We start from the raw sequence: 25,421 nt of genomic DNA, 5'->3' as shown, positions 1-25,421 counted from the left end.
TATACAACTAATTGCCTGATTTTCTTTCTTGTAATTCTCTATTCCTCAGTAAGGAGCCACAGTGAAACAACATTTTAATGCAGACTGCTATAATAATTTACTACATGTATTTGGTTAATGGGCAGTATAAAAGGAAGCATTCAGTTCAGCTTCCAAGGATTCTGACTGCAAATATCCAGTACTAACTCCATGTGTTGGGAACTATTAGCCAATTTACTTTTTCCCTGATCTTAACACTTATACTAGGTTAGGAAAAATAAAGAGAAAAATCTGTATGATGTTTTCCTTATTTTAAGATTTTTTTTATACACTGGGCTTTGGAAGTGTGTTGTGTCCTAGTGTCTGCAGGTGCTGTTGGGAAAATAGCATTTGCAGCTGTCTACCAGCAGTCACTGAAATTTACAAGTGTTCCAATAAACTCTGCTTCTGGCGGCTGTTTGCTCCCATTCTGGTTCCCATGGAAACAGGTGATGGATTGCCAAAAATGAGAAATGATGCTTTAAAATAATCAGTGTTTTGAACCAGCGTCTATTATAAAAGCACCTCACTCTTTTTCCCGTATTCCCAAGGGAGTGGGAATAAGAACACATAGCACATGGAAGCCAGAAACAAAGTTGTTAGAACTCTTGCAAATGTCATTGGTTGCTGAATGACAACTGCAAATGCAGTTTCGTCAACACCACCAAGAGACTTTAGTAAACAGTCTCTTTCAAAGTGTGTATTTGAACTTTCAAAGAAAGAGTATATAAATTATTATTATATTGTACACACAAATCTTTTGTTTGACTGATTTCAGTAAGGTATCTCCTAATGGTGTGTGAGAGTAGCCCACAAAACATAACAGAGGTTTCTTTTAAACCATTTGTTCCCACTCTATCCCCACCTCTGCCTTGAGAATTGTAATAGCCAGTAATGTATATTCCTACAACAGGTAGGAAGTTGCCTGAAATGAGTATCTACATAATCAGGTATCTGTAACCCATGTCCTTCCTCATTCTCCCCGCTTTTTAATATATGTCACATCCCTATGTCTCCATCAAGCCTATCATTTAGTCCCTAATCCTGCAAACACACATTCAACTTCACACACATGCATAAGAGTTTGCAGAGTCAGAGCTTATATTGTAGACTCCTCAGGTCAGGAATTCATTGTGATGAAGTGCCAAGTGCCAACTCATGCCAAGGCCCTTAGGCTCCAGCTGAACACTGATGAATGCAAAGCTGGAGACCAGTCTCGCTCACCTGTGTGTTAGTATTATAAAAATAGGTATTAGATATATAAAATTGTGTTTAAACTGCATGTATTAATCTCACTTAGTATGTATCCCATGTTATCAGGTTATATCAAGTGTTTGCATTGTAAGCCTCTGTAATTGTGTAACTCACTAAACAGGAAAGAAGCATTAATTAACGTAATGGCAGAGCTCCTACAGAAGGTGTTACAACCAACAAATAAGAAAGCCCATTGAAACCAAATGAGCTGTCATGAAAAATCAAAGGAGAAAGATTTTGTTAATTGCATTCCTGCCCCAATACCCCATGAAGAGCAGACCCCCAGTGAACTCAGCTCATCAGCTTGAACTCTGGGAGGAAGGGACTAAACAAGAAGAAACTGGGTCTCTATGCTGCTTGGACTTGGAGTGGGCAAGATTTCTAAGCATAAGCAAAGGATTCTCAGTGCTTGGCCTGAGTTAACCCTAGAGGACTTCTAGAGCTTGCATATTACAGCAGCTTCTATTACTCTTGCCTGGGTGGCACGATAGACAGGAGTACCACAGGGTCTGTCTGTGACTCCATGTTAAGGCTGTTATAATGCTTGAGGAATTCACACTCGATATTTTGTTGGTGAAATCTAAGCATAGAACTCACAACCAGTTTGGGGTTTGTAACCTGCTTCTTAACAATTTGCCCAGAGGTTGGTACACACGCTCCTGAGCCACTCGAGACAGTTTGACCCCCATCTCCCTTGTGGTTTTTTGAAATGTTATCAAACTTGTGACTTCTGTAAAGTGGCAAATAATAGTAAGCTCATGCAATATATAAATAGGTGCGCACACATTCACAAAAGAGGGGACAATTTGAACTTACATCAGTGCAATGGATTTCTACCTGAGTATTTTGAGGTAATTTTTTTCTCTCTTTTAATTGTTAGGCTCCATCAAAAGGTTTCACCAGAGACAAGAGTCATGCTTCTCCTACAGATCAAACAGACCCATGAAATCTCAGACAAGGCAGTTACAATTTATTTATATTCATTTTGAATCTGCTAGATGAAGGCCAGACACAAAACAGCTAGAGATTCCGCTCACAACTAACGATCAGAGATAAGCCACAGGCAGGCTGCCAGCTCCTTCCTGCCTCTCCAGCTTTAATTAATGTACGGTCTGCTTCACATTTGCTTCCATGGACCAAATTCTTAATATTCAAATTGAATTTTGTTCAAAGTTGACCTGGCGCAAATTGACCAAAAAAGCCACAACATATCCCAAAGTTGTATTTTTTTTCTGAATTAGGCTTAAAAAATTTTATATGAAAAGGAATCTTCCCCAAACTGACAGGATTCTAAAATCATTCAACGAAAATCCACATAATGTTATTACTAATTTACCCATCTTTACACATCATAAAAATATTCACTAGGAATCTGAACCAGACAGGATTTGCTTGTGTCTGCACAAGAACAAAATTAATGTCTCATCATAGTCTGCAGCAATCAGACTGATGCATTTTACATGAGTCAGTTTCAATTAATAAAATAAAATTGGTAAATACAAGGCATTACCTAATGTATCATTTGATAAGTCACAAGCACTTTGCATCTATTTCTGTAAAAATATACCTATGTGAGGTGGTCACAAGAGTATAGATCTGGAGTATTTCAACTTTTCAGGCACGACCCAAGACTCTTCTGTTTGTACAACCAACTACCAAGAATGGCGGTTGCAAAAACAGCCAAGCAAATTTTGTCTTGGTTATGATAAGAATAATCCACTTGCAGAAAGCACAATACATGAGGGTGAGGTAGATATCCAGTCACCTCTAAAAGAAATAATGCTTTTATAAAACCTACAATTTGATGTAATTATTTGCCTTAATCTTAAATAATTCTGATAACAAAAATCATAGGAGTGAAACTCAAATTCTGTTTTTAAATCCTATAATCTTCCTACCTATACACCGGAGATTCTTTCTTGAAAAGACGTATCACAGGTACCCTTTGAAAGAGGAATGTTATTCATTCTCTTTTGGCAGTTTATATTTACTCTCAAAATCCATTTGCCTCTAAGAGCCAATACAAACTTGTAAATCAACTTCCTAACCTAGGCAGAGTTAACTGAATCATCTTTAATACTAAAGGCTTCGGTCTAATGAGGATTAGCTTCCCATCCTCCTTACTTCCACCAGCTCCACATCTATGGTTAACAGACTGTGGCAATACAGACACAATGCTGATCTCTATTCAGTATTCAGTACTGAAATTCAGTAACGGCATATTCTTCTGCACTGTGCTGCTCTAAAGCATCAACAGAGGTTTATGAAAACTACCTTGATATATTTTTTATGAGATTACAGGTTTGGTTGATAAATGTAATTGTGTTGATGCAATATACTTAGACGTCTGTAAGGCGATTGATTTGGTACTGCATAACATTTTTATTCTAATTTTTAATGATATAAAGTTAACAGCATGCATTAAATGGATTTAAAAACTGGCTAACTGATAGGTCTCAAAATGTAATTGTTAATGGGGAATCGTCATCGAGCAGGTGTGTTTCCAGTGGAGTCCCATAGAGATCAATTCTTGGCCCTACGCTACTTAATATATTTGTTAATAACCTGGAAGAAAAGCACAAAATCATCACAGATAAAATTTGCAGATGACACAAAAATTGGGGAAGTGGTAAATAACAAAGAGGATAGGTCAGTGATTCAGAACAGTCTAGATTGCTTGGAAAAATGGAAGCAAGCAATGCGTGTTTTAATATAGCCAACTGTAAATGTATACATCTAGGAACAAAGAATGTAAGCCATACTTACAGAATGGGGGATTCTGTCCTGGGAAGCAGTGACTCTGAATAAGATTTGGGGGTTGCAGTGGATAATCAGCTGAACATGAGATCCCAGTGTGACTCTGTGGCCAAAAAAGCTAATGTGATTCTGGGATGCATAAACAGGGGAATCTTGAGTAGGAGTAGAGGTTATTTTACTTCTATATTTGACACTGGTGTGACCACTGCTGGAATACTGTCCAGTTCTGGTGCTCACAATTCAAGAAGGATGTTGATAAATTGGAGAAGGTTCAGAGAAGAGCCATGAGAATGATTAAGAATATAAAAACATAAGAATGGCCATACTGGGTCAGACCAAAGGTCCATCTAGCCCAGTATCCTGTCTTCTGACAGTGGCCAATGCCAGGTGTCCCAGAGGGAATGAACAAAACAGGTAATCATCAAGTGATCCATTCCTGTCGCCCATTCCCAGCTTCTGGCAAACAGAGGTTAGGAACACCATCCCTGCCCATCCTGGCTAATACCCATTAATGGACCTATCCTCCATGCATTTATCTAGTTCTTATTTGAACCCTGTTATAGTCTTGGCCTTCACAACATCCTCTGGCAAGTTTGACTGTGCGTTGTGTGAAAAAATACTTCCTTTTGTTTGTTTTAAACCTGCTGCCTATTAATTTCATGTGATGACCTCTAGTTCTTGTGTTATGAGAAGGAGTGAATAACACTTCCTTATTTACTTTCTCCACACCAGTCATGATTTTATAGACTATCATATCCCCCCCAGTTGTCTCTTTTCCAAGCTGAAAAGTCCCAGTCTTATCAGTCTCTCCTCATATGGAAGCTGTTCCATACCCCTAATCATTTTTGTTGCCCTTTTCTGAATCTTTTCCAATTCCAATATATCTTTTTTGAGATGGGGTGCCCACATCTGCTGGCAGTATTCAAGGATTAAAGGATTAGAAAATATGCCTCATAGTTATAGACTCAAGGAGCTCAATCTATGTTAATAATGAGCTCTTCAATCTAGCTGAGAAAGGTATAACATGATCCAATGGCTGGAAGTTGAAGCTAGAAAAATTCAGACTGGAAATAAGGCACTATTTTTTGACAATGAGGGTAATTAACCATTGGAACAATTTACCAAGGGTCATGGTGGATTCTGCATCACTGGCTATTTTAAAATCAAGATTGGATTTTTTTAAAATATATACCCTAGGAATTATTTTGAGGAAGTTCTTCTATTGCCTGTGTTATACAGGTCAAACTAGATGATCACAATGGCCCCTTCTGGCCTTGGAATCTATAACTACTGAAGATGGCACTGAAGGATTTCCAGGTACAGTTTGGTCTAAGAAGCCCATCACAGCAAATAAACATATCCGAAGAATTCATTTTTTTTCTACAAGTGTACTTGCACTTTTTAGTTCTAGTACAAAATGTAAAGTAGTCTATCAAAGTCCTTCCATGTAATGTAATGAAATAATCTCTGAGCTATACATTTAATATCCAGTGGAGAACATATTCCAGAAGATACTATGAGCAAAGGGATGAACCTACGTTTCCTAGGACAGAGAGATGGAATCCTGTCAACTCAGCCTGAGAGAATAATCCCAGCTTCCTTTATTCTGAAGCATTAGTGTCCTTCTTCCACCACATATAATAACAAACCATTTGCACTAGTTCTCTGACTATCTAGCACTGTTCAAGCTGTACCTGTGTTAGAGCAAAATTTGGGAGATTTTCCTATAATTTTCACAGTAGATGCCCTAGAGGAATAATAATAAAACTTTATATCAGCTGTTTTCTAGTCCTGGCTGGACCTTGGAAGGGAAAGTACTCTATGCAGCATTTGGTAAAGAAAAGGGGTACTCATGAGTTTAAGGAAATATTTCCATGACCCCCCCCCAAAGAATACACCATCTCCCAAGTACTAAAAGAGGTTGTTTTTAAACTGTATATGAAGTCTATACTACTACATATACACTGAGACAGCCAGATTATTCAGGTACTGTACTATCATCTGTCTTGCTCAAAAGGGCTGCCTATTCCAATTCATAATTGCAGATTTAGAAGCTCTGTTAAAAAAAGTAAAGTATTATTCAGCTAACTCACTAAAGACTTGGCAATCTCAGAATTTATTGTTGATTATATATACATGCTAATTATCACAGTTTTAATTAAAGTATTATCTGGTGCATGTGAAATGCAATTATGCGCGACCAGTGTAAGTTGTGTAACAGGCTAATATTTGTAGAGAAATGCGTTGTCGGCAATGAATCTGCTCATGTAAAATGAAGTGATGTTTGTTTTCAAATGAAAAATCTGTACATGGAACATTACACTGAGCTGTCACCACCAAGGCAAAACATTCTAACCTAGATTCAAAGCCTAATAAGTAATTTTCAGATTTTTTCACCTTGGTCATCTTCCACATTGAAGTATTTGATTAGAGCTATAGTTATAGGGATCGCTCTTAAAATCTTCACTGTTTTGCCTTAGCAAGGAGACATATGTAAAGATTTTAATAGCAACAACAGGCACATGAACAAAGGAATTTCTACACTGAAACAGACCAGTGGTTTATTAATTATTTTTATACAGTACCCTCTATAGTCCAGTTTACTCTCTATGACAATGTCAGATGTACTATATAGAGGAAAATTTAGGCCCCTCTATAACTGTACTTAATCAAGTATACATTACTATACCATTGGGGAGTGATGTAGAATTTTTCTTGAACAACCAATTTATGGTCTGATCAATTCATCACCTTAAACTAGCCAGGATAAAAATTACAACTGCAAGTGCTGTTCTAATTCATATAAACATAGAATCCTTTAAAAAATTCTAAGCTATTTGCCTCAATTTTCTATGTCAGTGACTTTGAACTTTCACCTTTTTCTTATATTAGGAGCATCTGATAAACCATTTCTATTCCATTGATTAATTGACATACATCAATCACTAGGTCATTCTATTCTGCCACTGTGGTTTTTTTCCATATGAGGCTACTAAACCTGCAGGCAGTGTTCAATGTGAGAATATACTGTTATTTTATATTATGAAAACAGAATATTGTCCATATTCTTATCTAGTTGCCTCAGAACAAAAATGTATTTATTTGACTGCTACAATGCCTAAAGCAAGTGTCTTCACTGAGCTGTTCACAATGATATCTAGTTACAACTTCTTGTGAGGCTACAAATAATCTAGGACTCTAACAAGATGTATGAGTATTTTAAGTTCTTCCTTCTGATGCACATCACTGTGCATCTGAATACTGAATTTTAAATGCCATCATGTTGCATGTTACCTAGTTTCAGAGCGCACCAGCACAGGAAGCAGGTGCTTGGGGCGGCCAATTGAAAGGGGCGGCACGTCCGGCTCTTCGGCGGCAATTCGGCACAGTAAAGCTGCCACCGATCGCAGCTTTTTTTTTTCCCGCCGCTTAGGGCGGCAAAAACGCTGGAGCCGGCCCTGCCTAGTTTTATCACATGCTCTGGAGTTCCTCATAATCCTCCCTACTCATGATTAACAAATGACGTGTCATCAGCAATGTTGCCACTGCAATATTTCCTTTACCTCAAATTCCAAGTTGTTAATAACTGACTCAATTACTAAACTCTGGAGAAACTCACTATTAGCTTCTCTCCGTGCTGCGACTCTCCTGATCTCTTGGTAAGAACCTTAAATAAATCCACTCTGTATAGTTTTCACCAGTTCTAGTTTTTGGGTTTGGGGTTTTTTTTAAGCAAATTTCTTTAAGACTTTCCTTATATTGTACCTTGAGTACCTTCATAAGAAGATAAGGTTTTGAAAAGCAGTCTCCAAATTATCTTGTAGACCCTTCAACAAAAAATGCCGAGAACCATGTATCTAAAGAGAATACAGAGGATGAAGCATATCATCATTCCAAAAGGGCTCTTCAATGCCTTAACACCTCCCCTTTCTCTCTAATTAAGCTCTATTTAATATATGGAGATATCCCATCTCCTAGAACTGGAAGGGACCTTGAAAGGTCATCGAGTCCAGCCCCCTGCCTTCACTAGCAGGACCAAGTACTGATTTTGCCCCAGATCCCTAAATGGCCCCCTCAAGGATTGAACTCACAACCCTGGGTTTAGCAGACCAATGCTCAAACCACTGAGCTATCCCTCCCCCTGTGGAGCACTTCAATAATTTCAAAGTTTAATTCAGGGACACAGCATGCTGAGGCTTCTTTGAAGATAGGATCCTACTTCAAGATCCTCATCCCAGTGGGGCATCTTCTTGACCCAGGGGTCCTTTCATACTGAAAGGCATCAGGAGATTCTTCATGTCTACTGGACCTTGAAAACTTCTGAGGAAATCCTCAAGCAATTCCTACAACTATGAGCAAACATGATCACCCCAACATACAACAGGCCATGAGTGACATCTTTTGGGCACACTTAGGTTAGTGCTTAAAAGCACCAGGGAACGTTAATTCAATACTAGACATTTGCTACAATAAAAAAAATGTAAACATCAACCATAAAAAAATTAGGTAAAATGCAGTAAAATCTTAGTGAAGAAACAAAAAAAATCACAATTAGTTTAACCAAATCCTTAGAGGCCAAAGAGAGGTCACCTCACAAAAAGAGGTATTTTTGCCTTTAAAAGAATTATAGCAAAATAACAAAAGATGAACTAACCCTACTTGCATTTTTGCTGCCACTATCCCAGTCAGTAACATGTGAAACAAGCATATATTACACCTGCAGTCTAAATTTTTCTAAAGGTAAACAAATATTCAGAAATAAACATTAACTAGCTCACAATGGGTCTGATCCACTGAAAATCAACGGCAAGACTTCCACTGACTTTAGTAGGCTTTGCATCAGGACCACTATACACTACTGCTGAACAAAATTTTAGTTTGTGAAACAAAGATGTTTTTATACTGGAATTTAGAAAACACCAGAGACGGATATGTTTATTATATTATAAAATGAGTTGACTCATTTTAAACTTAAAACACAGCAAAATGAACTATCATCCACCCAACCTAGTTTGCTATTTTGCAAAACAATTCCCAGGCGGGGATCTTATATCTAAAATATTTCATTCCTGAATGCATTGTAATAGTCCTTTCAAATTACCTTTTAATAATTAAATAGTTACCAGAGCCCTGGTAACTTCTGCTGTAATGTTAGGGTTTCTTTTTTATTATGCTATATAAAGATTCAATAAAATTAAGTTAAAATATTTAAATGGCCCAATCTATGGCATTATCACTAGATATGTACGCGTATGATGACAGGTTGACTTTATTACATATTTAAACCAAGCTTCCATTTTCAGAATTATCAAGACAGTTTGACTGAAGCTGATGAATGACAGCCACAACTTAACAGAAGTACTAACACAGAGCCACTATTGCAGAAGTCAATAAAAACAAATGTGTACACAAAAAGTCCAGTAAAAATGAAAATCATTGACATCGCTATGTTCTTTCCATTACAAATGCTAAATTTAGACAACTCTTTCTTAAAGTAATTGAAGTGAAATGGTAATAAGTTAATGGATGTTGAACTATTTAAATATGTGCAACTATGCATTATATTGTTTTCTAAATCACCTGGGATACAGTTTACCCCCTAGATGTAACAATTAAGATTATTATTAGGAAAGCATACTACTGCAAAACTAATTAAGAGATTTGAGCTGTTTAAACCATAAACTTCACATCTCAAGGAAAACCACACAATGAAAACAACATAGAAAAGGAGATTCTGCTAACATTCTTGTCAGGTAGGCCACAGGATGCAATTTGAAGACAAGAACCTGCAATTAAGTAGGAGCCTAGCATGGTACCAAACATGCTCTTGCGTACTAATCTGATAAACACCAGTAGAAATTACCTCCTAGTGGAACAAAAAAAAAAAAAACAGACTGACAGTCTATACATTTCATTTTCCAAGGAAGAAAAAGAAGTTACAAATGTGTAAAGGTAAAAGTCAATAATTCAAACTTTCAAATGAGGATATTGCTGTTTTCATGTCTAGTGCAAGACTGTTCCCACTTTTTGTTATGCAAAGTAAATGGAGCAAGGTAAATGAACGTATGCCTGCTCTTTGCAATGCCAGTGCCTCAATTCTTTGATCTCAGAACATAAACTAAGTTTGGAATCCTTAGTAAAATTTTCAGTATAAAAGCAACAATTGCGGGAATATGAAAGAAGCCAATTAGCCCATTAAAACTCTAATGTATCTTTTTTTTTAAGTGATTACAAGTTTAGTTGATAAAAGGACTAGTGTTGATGTAATCTACTTAGACTTCTGTAAGGCATTTGACTTGATACCAGAAGACGTTTTCATTAAAAAACTGGAATGATACAAAATTAACTTGAGACACATTAAATGGATTAAAAATTGGCTAACTCCCAAGTTTCAAAATGTAATTGTTAACAGGGAATCATCATCAAGGAGATGTGTTTCTAGTCAGGTTCTGCACGAATCAGTTCTTGGCTTTATAGTATTTAACATGTTTATCAATTACCTGAAAGAAAACAAAATCATGACTGGTAAACTTTGCAAATGACACAAAAATTGAAGAAGGGGTAAATAACAAAGACAGGTCACTAATACTGAGTGATCTGGGCACAAGCAAACAATATACATTTTAATATGACCAAATGTAAGGTTATACATTCAGGAACAAAGCACACAGATCATACTTACAGGATGGGGGATTCTATCCTGGGAAGCAGTGACTCTGAAAAAGACTTGGGGGTTATTGTGGAAAGTCAGCTTAACATGTGCTCCCAATGTGATGCAATGGCCAAAAGGGCTAATGCAATCCTTGGATGTATAAATGGGAATATAAAGGAGGAACAGGGCGATTATATTACTTCTATATTTGGCACTGGTGCAATTGCTGATGTAATAAATGTGTCCAGTTCTGGTGTGCATTGTAATAAATGGGCCTACAAATTTACCCCAACTGTGAGCTAACTGTAAAAAGTGAGTAAAAGGCCTTGCCCCTGCATGTTGGCACCCCAACCCCTCTCTCCCCATAAAAGGAAAAGCCCTGAGGGCCCCCCATGACTGGAGGAGCCCTGGCCCCCCCACCCCAGCCGCCCCCCCCAGACCCACAGCACGCCCCCCAGACCCAGTGCCGGGCTGAGCCACCAGCCCCGCGAGTGCCAGGCCAAACTGTCGACTTCCCTGAGCACTGGGCCAGGCGCCGAGCCAGGCCGGGCTGAGCCAGCAGCTCCCTGAGCTCTGGGCCAGCCCGCCTGCCCCCCCTTCCGCCCCAATGCCCCCCCCCCCCCCCCCCCGGCCAGAATCGGCCAGCCAAGAGCCGATGGCAGCCTCCCAGAGCACCAGCTCCTCCCGGCCCTGAAGGCCCCACCGAGCTGCCGGCCCCAGCAGCGCCCGACTGAGCCGTCTCACTCCGCCGGCCACTGGCTCTTCGTGTCGCTCCTCACTCCCCCGTCCCGAGGAGGAGAGCCACGGGGAGCAGCAGGGACCTTGGGGGCAGGGGGTGGAGTAGAGGAGGCAGCGGAGGTCTCGGGAAAGGGGGGCGCAACCGTGGCCCAGTTGTCTGGCAGCGGGAGCACGAGGGAAGACACAGCCTTCCCTGGCCTATTATACCTGATGCCCGTGCTGTCACCTCCATCTCCAGCTGAATACCACCGGGGATGTGAGACTGCCTCCCCTCATCCCTACCCCCATGTCTCCTTTACCTTCCCCATCTTATTTCTTTTTCCTGTCCTTCTCTTTTTGCTTTCTGTCCAATAAGAGTCTGGCTTAGCTGGGCAAGACTGTATATTTGCAACACTGTTGTTAGCCTGTGTCCAGAAAGAGGCAACTACAAGCAATGCCCTAAACAGCCTGATTCAGGTATAAGTTTGTTAAGTCTCGGAGTGGCTGATAAGACCATGTGCTGTGCCTGTTTCTCCAGCAGTAAGGAAGAGAGAGCCAACATCAGAGATTGCATTTTTTATCTTTGCTGTTCTTTTCTCTCCTCGTGTGTGTATGTGCTTGTCTTCTAGGAAACGGGAGCAAACTTTAATAGCAGCAGCAATGACAGCTCCAACCCATCTCCACTAACCTCTCTTTTCCCCGCAAAGAAAAATTATTACCATTTTTAATACCATTTAAGAAAATGTCAAAACAAAGGTTTTTTCCTTTACAAAAAAAAAAAAGGCCTTACTCAATATGTTATATTTCAAATGCTATAACCATTTTCCTTCTTATCTTTAATAAAAAGTTAAAAAAGACTTTTAATGGGGAGTTTGCCATGGTACTAAGCAGGCTGAGGTCTCTGTATACCAAATCTTGTTTAAAAACATTTAATATTGGACTGGGTTATATTAACATCTTTGGGCCCCTATATGCTATCTAAATTGTTACAACATGTCCACAATTCAGGAAGGATGTTGATAAATTGGACAGGTTCAGAGAAATGCCATGAGAATAATTAAGAGATTGGAAAACATGCCCTGTATAGTCAGATTCAAGGAACTTTATCTATTTAGCAGAAAGTTAAGGAGTGACTTGACCATAGTCTGTAAGTACATATGTGGGAAACAGAAATTTGATAAGGGGCCCTTCAATTTAGCAGACAAAAGGTACAACAAGATCCAATGGCTAGAAGTTGAAGCTAGACAAAATTCAAACAGGAAATAAGGCTCACATTTTTAACGACGAGAGTAATTAACCATTGAAACAACTTACCAGGACTGTGATAGATTCTCCATCACTAGCAATTTTTAAATCGAGATTGGATTTTTCCCCTAAAATATCTGCTCTACTTCAAACAGGAATTAATTCAGGGAAGTTCTGTTACCAGTGTTATGCGGGAGGTAAGACTAGTTTATCACAATGGTCCCTTCTGGCTTTATAATCTATGAATCAGTGAACAAATTTGACCCCAATTTCCTCCAGGAGAGCATTGAATTGTGTTTGTATCAAAGAGCAGATTCCTCCTCACTCCCCTTTCCTATTTCCCATCCAAAAGAGTGCAAGTTTATCTTTACTATGGCCTCCAGCCTCCCTCTCCATCCTACAAACATCACAGCTCAGACTCTTCTTCAATCTTAGCTACTGGCCATGGTCCAAATGAAGTTGTCAGGTTTTTCTGATAGCCAAACCGTGGTGCTTCAGAAACAGCTAGGGTGGATTTTAGTGAGTAAAACTTTACTGTTTTATCTAGAAAAGGCATGGGGATCAAGAATGCAAAATACTATAAGTGAAAAATAAACATTTATGCAAAATTGAGGTTCCACAGTGAAAGTCACAAAGGCTCCAATTTAGGAAAGTATCCCTTTTTAGGAAGGGCACTTAAGCATGTTCTTAACTGTATGTATATGCTTAAGTCTCACTGAAGTCCATTTCCCTTTCAAGGTTTGTCTACACTGCATCAGGAGGTGTGACTGCAGAATCTCCAGACTTACCCAAACTAGCAATCTAGTTAGATCGCGCAACAGCAGCAGTGAAGCCATGGCAGCACTAGCCGGGGCATGGATCAGTCCTGCTCACCAAGGACCCTGGTACATACTTCAGCAGTCACCACCCATGCTGCTGAAGCTTTATAGCTATTGTTACTCTAGGAAGATCAAAGCTTGCTTGGGTATGTCTACATAAGAAGCAATCACACCTATGATATCCTCTTCGTCACAATCTGCTTCTCAGGCTGCTCTTAGGGCAGCACAACTACATGAAACTCCTTGCTCAGGGCAGATATTCAAGTGACGATTTAGCCTCATGCCCGTTAAATTTCATTTTAAATTTTCAGTTATAAATACCAGTGCAGGACAGCAAAAAGTGTTTTTAATACCCAGTTAGTCATATTCATAAAGGCATCTACAGATTTTTCTTTCCTTTTGGGATGTGACTTTGAACAAGAAAGTGATTTTCGAGCTGTAGGTTGGTATGTATATTTTTGCATGTATCTATGTGGATGGATGTGTGAAAATAATTGATTTGTGCACGTGTAGCTAGAAAGGTGCACCCCGTGCAAACATGCACCCAATTAGGAGCTGAAAATCAGACTCTTGGTTTTCAAATCCACACTTTAATGAGTGTTGCACGTGTGTGTATTAATAGGAGAATAGATTTCACAGAACAGAAATGTTAAAGAAGGAAGAATTACAGTAAACTACTTAAACCAGATGCCAATTGCCTGAGAAACTGTAAGTTTCCAAAGCAAAGATAGCTTAGCCATACAGAAAAATATTTCTCTCGATAACTTTTGGTTCCATCCTCTACCAAGTGCCACTTTCCAGTTACTTTCCTCTCAAATGAAGGTTTGCACTGTTCCTCCCTTTTTCCTCACTCCTACTCTGTACTATATGCATCTAGTAATTTAATAGCTGTGTATCGCTTCAACCTTTTGTGCTCTACCCCAAAGTTTGGTCTTCTGCTACAACATTTAAGGCCCTCATCCAAAGTCCACTGAAGTCAACCGGAGTCTTTCCACTGAATTTCCACACTTTTTCCAATACTTCTCAAATTTACTTTGAGTGTTGACTAAAGTTACCACTTCCTGGTAGAAACAAACTAGCTAGCTACATATGAAAAGTATTTCTGAACAGCAACATATTTGACCAACATTCTACAAAATGAAGTTTGATTCCCAAATATTTTTGCTTCATAACAAAAATCCAAATGGCCCATGAACAGGTGGAGAAAAGTTGGACACATGAGCAGAAAGAATGCAGCAAGTAAACTGGTGACTCAGGTAGCAGAACACCTGTACTAAAAATAAGATTTTCATAATCCTTTTCTAAACGAGGATTCCATAATAAAATAATGGACAAAACATTCTAATCCTTTATGTTGTTTTTATATGAATACGCCTTCTTTGGCCACCATATGAATTCATCTGAATACATTGTCAAGTTTCCCTTATTCTGAAGAAAATGACAATTAAGAGCACCGTACAAATTTTATTGCAGGTGAAGTAACATGGCTTTTCTTTGATAATCCACAAACATCCCTTTAAAATATCAAAATAAGACTTCAATGAAAGAAAACTCCCAATAGCCAACATTTATATTGACTTGTTGTATTACACACCACACATGAATACACTGAAATAGGGTGGAAAGAAAACAAACTCAGGGGCTTTGAAATGCTGTAAATATACTCTATTGTTTTGCTTGAATAAATTTACTGTGGCATATCAGTCATCTTATATCAGGAATTTTATCAGCAACCTCATGACTATATGAAAGGCCTCTTACTAGACATGATAAACTCCATATGCTTGTGTTATCTTTACATTAGCCTACCTGTGCTTGTATGCAGCAGGAACTAAAGCTCTTCAGAGTGGATTTGCAAGTGCAAAGCTTGTAAAAATTAAGTCATTATTCCGATCTATATCCTTTGGCTTTAACACAATTTAAGAGCGTGTTATCTAATCAATGCAGCTAAGATACTGGTTAACAGCTGAATTAATACAGTTATTTTCTACAAAGTCGAATAATCTTTCCACCCTGCGTTACATTGCCATTTAAATTAATTAAAATCCTCTCTGTTTGAAAGAAATTGTCTGTATCTCAAAAGGAAGCCCCATCCCAGTAAATATCACAGCTCTGCATTCTCGCACAGCAGGATTATCATCATGACTTTTCACTTGTGGAAGAACGTGAAGACTAATCTATCCATTGAATCAATGTTTTTTTCTCCAGTCTAACCAACTGACAATTTTAAGCCTAATGACCTAGTAAGAGGAATAAGAAATTGGTCTATTATCTTTGCTTATTCTGAATTCAAAAAGTATCTGTTACAACTGGAGACCATGCTAAGATGTGAAGTTGACATTAGAAAAGAAAAAGAACAAAGGCTAGTCCTATCAATATATTTGTAAAATACCTCCAAAATAATAAAGTGATGCCAGAATTTACGACAATGCAATAATATCTTCTGCTACCTGCGTTCCCTAGAAACAAATAAAGATGGGAATGCTGAACAGGCTCAACTGAGACATTAACACACTGGCAGGAAAAAAACTGAAATTTTAAATATCAATTTAAAAAGGCAAATGAATGAGCATTAATTGCTTTAAAACTGCTATGTCAGCTCCCCTGCGAATGCCAATAATGGCAAATTAAATGACAGATTCTTACCAGCTGCTGAAGAATTCATATTTTTGCATAACTATTCTTAACATTGATCTTTTAAGTTTTTACAATAATGACAAAGCCCATACACTCACCTGGATTTCGGTTACCGTGATGTAAATTCTATTGAATTGTGGTTGTTATCCCTGTGTTCCTAATGGGCATGGTTCTGATTTACTCTAACACCCGTTTACACCACTCTGGAACTAGAAAGGGACCATAAAGGGTGTGTAACTTTAAACCAGGCTGACTTTAAGTCCACTTTACACTGAGAAAGCAGTGGACGGCCCTTAGTATAAAAGAGAAGCAGTTCCAACAGGTCTTTGAGCCAAACATCTACACCATAATTAAATAGCCCCCTAGCCCAAGCTCTGCAAGCCCAAGTCAGCTGGCACCAGCCAGCCAAAGGGTTTTTAATTGCAGTGTAGACATGCCCCGAATGTTTCATCAGCCTGCATAAAGTGTAATGTTTTCACTATTGGGAAATATTGTAGCTGATTGACTAGTTGATTGATTTAGCTAGAGGGGTGCAAACCCCTTCTGTGGACACTCATGATATAAAGTGATTTGTATTGATTTAGGAATATAAAGCACTCAAACCAATTTAAGAGCATCCACACAAAGGATCAAAACAATCTAACCAGATCAGTTTCTAAACTGATTCAGTTAAATTGCTACAACTTGTGTGTATATAAGGCCTTATTTAAAACTGGAGGGCTGCTGCTCAGAAAACTTTTACCCCGAGGCAATTAGTTCAGTCCCCATAAGGGAGGCATTACACATTTGTCATAGTTAGAGGGCTAGCTGCACCTCTGATATCTTCTCTAGCCTCTGACTGTATCCCCCCTCTCCCCAGGTCTCAGATTTCATGCCTTCACTTCTCTCAAGGTGGAATCCTGTGATTCTCCCACTCTTAGACCGGTACCCTGCGTATCTACTGCACTTATCCCAATAGGTCTGACTAGGTTCAACACCTGCAGTTCTTCCTGTCAGGGGCTTGTGACCAGTGGTTAACACAGGGATGCAAAACAGCCTTCTTAAATCAAAGTACTGTTTAATCTTAACAGTTGGAAACAGCATAAGATACGAGAAATAGGATTTTAAAATAAACAGCCAGCCTATATGCATATCTGTCTTACTTAAAGCTCCCCCACCCTGTGATGGAAGGCCTAAGAAAGCTTTGCTTCTTTAGACATGCAAACAGGTATCTGCTTGTGTCAATCGGTTCCCTGCAAACAGCACCCAAACAAATGCCTGACTTCTGGACAGAGACTTTTTAGCTGCCTGTAGCTCTTTTGGACTGTTTGTTCCCAGCATTGGCAAACAAGCTTTGTAACTTGGCTGGTGTCAATGAGTATATTCCTCACAGGTAAGAGTTCAGGCATTGTCTCTTAGCCCCACTGAAGTGTTTACCAGGAGGTGTTTCATCTGGAACTACTGTTTCTGTTTCCAGTTTGTTTCCCCAACAACCTGCTATTAAACTAAACCAACATATATATACACAAAACATTCCAATATAGCCATATAGTATAGAATATATACAATATACATAGAATATAGCCATATAGTAACTACCCCAATTAGCAGGCTGTATATTCATAACTCATTACAGAGCTGCTCCACATCCTTTACCACATTAATTCAAACTGACTTTCAAAAGAGCACTAGCTTTTATGTTTAAAAAGTGTATAAATGGACTGCAGTAAAATATTAGCCAAGATTAGGGACACAACCTCATTCTCCAGGTGTCCCTAAACCTCCATCTGCCAGAAGGTGGGACAGGATGACAGGGGATGGAACATTTGAAATTGCCTGGGTCTGGTTCATACTCTCTAAAACATCTGGCACTGGCCACTGTCAGAGACACAGGGCTAGATGGACCATTGTTCTGACCCAGTATGGCTGATCTTATGCTCTTAGAACACAGTATGACTCTACAAATTAAAAATCAAACTCAAAAGCCGTTTTTCCCTACTAAGAACTCTTAGCACTCAGCAGCCATCCTGGAACCAGAAAATATCTCTCACCACAAGCTGCCAGCTACTGGATCCTTTAGAAATTCTCATTCTCCAAAAACTTTGATAACCCAGTAATTCTCTATTCAATTTGACAAGGAGGCAGGGACAAAAAAAAATTTAAATGCTCCAGCTGACCACACAAAGCTTTAAATAAATGCATGAGTGTAATGATAGACATTGGCATTTTAAATGTCTTAAGTAAGGGATAAACTAATACACCTTGAGATAATGCTTAGCTAATCACGGTGCAACAACCTTGCCATGAGTGGATGAACTGCTAATTAGACCAAAGGAAATAAAACTGCCAGCAGGATAAAACGATAAAGAGAAATAATCAGTGATTACAGTTTTATTGTCAAGGAAAATAGCATCAAGCAGAGCTCAAAATAAAGTGCAGCCTTATAAGTAAATACCAGCATTCATTAAATTAGTGCATTCAAGTAAATACAATCCAGGGACAAACACTTACTTCTCTGAAGCACACCATGAAAATGAATGGGAGGAGGAGAAAGCAGCCATTCTCCACTACCACTGCCTGCTGCAGTACAACAACCATTAAGATCACATGAATTATTTTGTTGAATTATTTAAAAATTTCAGAGCCAGTCTTGAAATAGCCATTTATCTCAAACTTGGGATGAGCTAGACTACTTCGTTTTCTTTAAACCTTATTTAGTCTGCTTAAAATGTAAGCTGTTATCAAATGTAATTAGTCAGATTTCACATCTTTAATTTTTTGAACTTCACATCAACTTACATTCTGCTGCTTGGAATAATCTTGTGGCCATCTCTAAACCAAGTCACTTGTGGTCTGGGATAGCTGATGATGTACAGGAATTCTAGAACTGCAGCTTGTCCTTGTGACACTGTTTTTCTCTGGTCTGTGTCCATGAAATTTCCCATATCTGAAGAGAAAAGTTATATTCAAAGTTCTGGAAGTTTTGTCTCTTTTTTTTTTAAAGGCATCAGAGTCAATGGCATTGCCATAACTAAGCAAAAAGATATGACTATAGTGTTGATTAATGAAGATTTCAGGTGCGTGGTGAGGCACAAGGGAAAACAGAGTACCTCCAGAGCACACAAGCATTGCTGCATGATTTAATGTGTCCCATTGTAATAACTGACTTTTTTTTTAAACCAGAAAGTGTCATTTTTAATGTACAAATAATTTTGGAATATATTCTTACACTGGATAAAATAGTTCGTAATGTAAATGCAAAAGTAGTGTAAATGTTTTATGATGTCTTTAGCACAGTTTTCTTGCTCCCAAGTGTTTCTGGTCATGAGACTCCTTCAGTCTATTGTTACACCCACAGGCATAGCTGTATCATGGTCTAGTCACACCAGTAGGCAATCAGATTCACACTGATGGACCATTGTGTGCCCACTTGATATAACTGCAGGATCAAGGGCATGATTATCTGCAATATTTCATTATCTGTGGGTTCTTCATTAGCTGTGGCCTCCTTCCATGACCGAACACCCCATCTATGTATTTCTACTATGGGTCCTCCCACAAGTGCACTCATCTAGCTTACAGTTTTATAGGCAAGGACCAAGGAGTTGGAAGTCCATTAAAAAAACACTGCATTTTTTCTTCCTGTTTTTGTTTTGTCTTTTGAGCTTTGTCACTGAGCTGCAGGTTTCTACTCTTCTGCCATCTAAAAACCAGTATGCATTTCATTTTTCTTTAAATTAATAAATTGGTTTCCCCAGTGAATTCCCATATCCCAAAGGCCAACGGGTCGGTATTCAAGTTATCTGTAGCAGAAAGGGATGCCAACGGGTCGGTATTCAAGTTATCTGTAGCAGAAAGGGATGCAGGGAGGGTAGAAGAGCACGAACCTGCAGCCCTGTCTAAGGATGGAAGTAAGAGACTAAAAACAAACAAAAGCAGGAAGAAAAAACATGGTATTTTTAAAAGGGTTTTAATCATCTTTTGTGATTTTCAAGCTACTTATTCAGACATAATCAGCACTGTTGCTTCATGTATTTTTGTTTATAACTAATCAGTTCGCCTACTTGAAAAGAAGTTTTGAATCATGTAGGTAATTCTAATTAATCTCACTGTCATGTGACTAGTCTAGCCTTCTGAATTCAGGCATTTTAAGCCCAAAAAGAACAGTCAGCATTTTTTTCGTAAAAATCTTTTTCCATTCATTTATATCTCAACTAATTTTTATGAGCATAAATTGAAAAAAATTGGAGGACTTTTATACTGTAAAAGTGACAACAGTAAAACACTACAAAGTTTGAGGTGCTGTCTTGCGTGCACATTGCTTAAAACAATTTAGATTTGAAAATTAAAGTTTTGCAAATGATTAGTCATAAGATAGCAGCAGTCACTACTAGGTACAGAAATCCAGTCCCTTGGGTATTAAACACATTTTTTTTTAAACTTCTATGATATTTTAAGTTATTTTACTCTGTAGGAACAGATCTTAACCTTGGGTGCTGAGTTTCCAGATTTGTGTTGATTTACAGTAATTCAGACACTTGTTACCAAAATTGGCCTTTTGGCATTTAATATTATTAAATATAATGGTGACAGATTAATACTACAATAGAATTCAATTTTAATGATCGTATTTTACAGAGATAATTCAACAATGTATCAAAGTGATTTTTCAAAAGCTATTTTATACTGTGGCTGACATATGTGTCCCTCATGTATACTAATCAGGGGACATTCAGTTGTGAAGACCAAATGAGAAATAATTTCTGTAATTTTTATTGTTTGTTTTCGAAGGTAGGAAAGAATTTCATTTGATTATAGGTGTAGAACATCACATCTTGCGGGATTGCTATTAGAGACAATTCTAACCAGACTAAAATGAGCAGGACTCATTCTGTCCTTCTGAGATGGAAGTTGTGCTTCTAAGGATATGTCTGATTCAGGAATTCACTGTTTTTTGTGAAATTGCATTTATTGATCATTTGGGTATAACCATCAGAATAGAGACGCTCAAATTTATCCTTACAACACAATTCTAGTTGTGCTATTATAGTTCATGCTTTATCTCCTCTACTCCTGTCTTCTCTCTCTTTTTTTTTTATTGGAAAACAATTTTATAGCACTTTTATGTTCTGAAAAATCACTATGCCACTGCAACATGCTCTTGGGAAATCCCAATTCCATGCTCAGTCCACAAGTCATAATTTCAATTTTGCTATTGACTTGCTGTATGACCTTGGGCAAGTCGCTTAAACCCTCTGTGTCAATCTCCATATCTGTAAAACTGAGATCATAAGAATGCTTATTGAGACTGATGTTTTAAGGGATAAATTACTTGAACTTTGTAAAACATTGCATAAGTGCAACTTATTATTCTCATTACCACTTTTCATTTTAAAGTACAGGAAAGAAAATCCTATGCATTTTCCCTTATGACACAGTTATTCAGTCTAATCACTTACTTGAAAGTGGTTATGACTAATAAAGAATTCAACTCATCTACTTAATCTTACTTCCATTTATCAAGCATTATCCATTTTATTATTGCTGATCTTCCAGTTATGTACCCTGAGGAACAGTATCCTATGCATCAGACAGCTAACATGTAGTGTTACAAACAAAAGGTATTTTACTTATAGATTTTGAAATATTTACTTCAAAAGAATCCTATTGTTTTGGTGAAAGGAGGAGGATTGGAAGTAACAAGCTGAATTTAAGTCCATAGCTGGCATATGTTCAAAAATACTTTTTAAAGAGTAATGTATTGATCACAGTTTAATTCTTTAAAAATACTTTCAAACAAGTTATCTGATTTATATTTTCTAGACGTTAATGCAAGAAACAAGAGCAAAAGTACACTGAATTATGACCTCTTTCATATCTTACAAGTCAAGTCAGGTAACTCAGCACCAATGATTGAGAAAATCAACTAACATTTCCAAGTGAAAGTCAAAAATCAAATCGGAGGTCAAGTTTGACAGCCTTTGTATTCTGAACTACAGTCTACAGATATGAACATCCTACAAGATTTGGTTCACAATCATGTTCAGGAACAGAATCTCCGAGTTTGGTTAGTGAGGTATTGACTGTGAATAAACCCATTCATTTTCTATTGCAAGGGTGATTACCTGGAACCTCCAAGGCAACATCCCACCTCTCTCTTTCTCGGATTGTCTCTAGCTGTCTTTCTAATAGCCCCCTGCCTCCTTCATGCTCTAGAGCCTCTATCATTGGTGTCTTCGGGGAAAGGCATGGTGTTCTCCTATTATCCTCCTGCTGTTTCCAGTTGTCTCCCTCCCAAGAGTCTTTGAAGGGGTGTGGGAGTGAGTGTGACAACTGTCTGCTCTTTCCATTTTCTGTTGTTGGAAACCAGGAAGAGAGGACTGGCAGGTAGGGCGACTGTCTCCCAACGAAAAGAATCATGTTGGGGTTAGAAATTTGTCTGACATCCTTTCCCCCACAAACAGCAACAGATGGAAATCCTCCATCTTCTGATGTAGCCAGCCTTATACTAAACCCAGGGGCAGGTAGGACTCCACTAGGCTTAGCATGTTAGCTAGGGAATTATATAGGGTTCCTTCTTCTCCTGCAAGGCCCTGACAGTACCATAGAACTGTTATGGATTCTTAGGAGGCCTTTCTCGGTACTCCTTTGAGTAGAGAGTGTTTAAACTGAACTATATTGAGATACATCTTTCCTCCCTATTTCCCTCCAGGAGCAAGGCATTGCAAGTAGGGGCTGTTGCTAAAATTGGAAGACACAGAAAGCAAGAACAATCAGTGCTTGCCTGCCCTTTATATCAGCTACATGACAAATCAGCTTCAAAGCTCCTTTTTGTGTGTTTTGATTCATTTGAGAAGGCAATCTATCCCTCTCTCTCAGAGAGTAGTGTCTTTGCTGGCCATAATCACCAAGGTATCACCATGTCTCACAATCCTTATGGATTTCCACTAAATTCTTGTTCCTTGCTTGGTGGTCAAAGTTTCTTTCTTTACTTCCAACACACTAAAAACTCAGCTATATTTTAAATTGTCGACTTCCACATTTGTGCCATTTTAGTTTTTTGGAGGGCTCATTTCTCCATAGTTTAGCCCCAAAATATTGTCTCCCCTTTGAAACCACTTTTTCAGATCCCTCTTTTTCCTTTCCCAGAAGGCCCTGGCCTTACCTGGTCTGATTATGTCTACTGCAGTCGTGTGTGAAGGGGAAGTCAGCCCTGCTTACTGGCTGTGCAGTAAGCCATGGGATTTGGAAGATAAAACATAGCAAGCCTCTAATCCAGTCTCGGTTTGAGTGATTCAATACTTGCTGCAAATATTTCACACTGCGACAGTTCGAACTTTGCTACCAGATGGCAACCACTGTCAATGTGAAATTCTTGCAATATAATACTTTTTAAACATATGACTTATCTCAAGACATACCTATAATAAATTGACAAACATTATTGCTATATTGTTCTTCCTGCACATAAGAACTTAATTGGTTTGTTAATAAGTTAACACATACATGCCACTTGAACTTCAGATTTCCTTTGTAAGAGCGCCCCCATCCTGTTCCGCACCACACATTGATAAAACCCAGCATGAGACCTCTGCAAGGTTGGGATGATGTATCTGTGAGACACAAAGAGAAAGGCAGAGTTATAACATATCCTCTGTTATGGATGAAAATGTTACTATTTCCAAAAATAGGTTATGCCTTAAGAAGAGTGTCCTATCCACTCTTAAATTTTGTGATGAGTTTCTGCATCCTACTCTAACATTTTACATTGCCTCATGCACATCTTGCACCTCTTTCCCATGAGCAAAAATGGATAAATGACATGCACTCTCAAATTATCAATGATCCCATGATATTCAAGAATGAAATATTTGAATTGTATGGCAAACTTTCAGTCTTAAGATCCATTTATGATAAGACTAACTAGACTCAACATTTCACCTAGTAGTATTGATTTGAGTTTTTCCCTCAACTCAATTTACCTTCATCCATAAGGCAACAGAAGTCTAATACTTTTCCCAGAGGTGCTATAACAAAACAGAAATCTAAATTGGGAAAGCTTTCCAACAACATTAAAATTCAGGTATGGAAACGTCTTTTACTATACTATGTGACCAACTTAACTCATAAGAGTACTGGAGCAAACAAGGTGCATTATATATTGTATTTGCTCTGCCTCTCAGCACACTTTAAAAGTCACTTAGTCTACTAATTGTTCATCTTCTTCATTCAACTATATCCGACTAGTCAACCTGAGAATGAGCTGATAGGCACAATTTTAATGTGAATAAAACACCTGAGTAATATAAATAATCCTTCATTAAACAAATATTAATCAAAGTACATATTCCCTCCGGTCACCTCTGGAGATCTTATGGCAGGATTAATGAAACCCTTTATGAAAAGATAAGGGAAAATAATACTGCTGAATTTTAATCTTTAAAATTTTATTCCAATAGAGGAAAAGGTGTTCATTTTCTCTCTCTCTCTCTCTCTCACACACACATACACACACACAAAATCCATGAACAGACTCAGATGCAATGAAAATGAGGAAGGTGGGGAAAGTCATTTTTTAAAATAAATATAGAACTGAGTCACCAGCTATGATTACTGTATCATAATTATCACTAAATACACATTTGTATCTAAGTAAGGTAGCCCACAATCAATAAATTAAAATCAACAAGTTTCAGCGATCAAATATATGACTAATTTTTTTCTCTTTTGCTCAGCAGAAGACTAAAGCAGAACACCATAAACCACAAAAAATAGAGTCTGATTTAACTGGACATTGACAAGTTATTTTTATTGTTAGTTTTTCTTTATAGTTTATAGCTCTTACAAGCTAAAATTTATTTTACTTTTTCTGAAATATTTTGTAATTTTCTGTTTGGCCAATATTGATTTCTTCCCCTTGTGTTTTAAATGGAGTCAAAATTAAAACACCCATTTTTCCTGTGTTCATCTGCACCAAGCCAGGACTGCAGAGCTAGTTTTCCTGACAGTAGAACAGATTGAGTGGATCAGAAGTGTGCTGCTTTGACGTCCTTTTCTCAGACTTATTTGTGTATCAGAATGAAAACACTTCTAGTGTGATTGTTGGCTGGAGGAAAGAAAACCCTTTAAAGGTTACAAAGAAGAAACCATCTAAACCCACCTAAGGGGTAGCTTCTAACTCTGGATCTACTGTCTTACCATTTGTCAAGTAGGGCAAGTGGAGACACGCTTTCTGGCACAAACCTACCATGAAATCTTTGCAGCATATGGTCTAAAATGATGCAGATATCTGCTTACACTTGAAGCAAGTATACCATGGCAGGGAGTTGTTACACAACTTATAA

The 25,421-nt window shown here is 38.1% G+C and overlaps 1 protein-coding gene across 3 annotated transcripts in view; it reads right to left on the bottom strand.

Annotated features, from left to right (window-relative positions):
• SDK1 (sidekick cell adhesion molecule 1) overlaps positions 1-25,421 on the bottom strand; it is a 672,364-nt gene that overhangs the window by 384,609 nt on the left and 262,334 nt on the right. For all 3 annotated transcript variants that reach the window (XM_065560139.1, XM_042853129.2, XM_065560140.1), the window contains 2 exons: positions 23,584-23,690; positions 18,877-19,024 (listed from right to left, as the gene is read on the bottom strand). In XM_065560139.1, coding sequence (XP_065416211.1) covers positions 18,877-19,024; positions 23,584-23,690 — 255 coding nt within the window. The remainder of the gene's footprint in view (positions 1-18,876; positions 19,025-23,583; positions 23,691-25,421) is intronic.

This window comes from Chrysemys picta, chromosome 10, assembly GCF_011386835.1.
Source record: "Chrysemys picta bellii isolate R12L10 chromosome 10, ASM1138683v2, whole genome shotgun sequence".
NCBI lineage: Eukaryota > Metazoa > Chordata > Testudines > Emydidae > Chrysemys > Chrysemys picta.
This window is presented reverse-complemented; position numbering and strand designations above follow the sequence as displayed.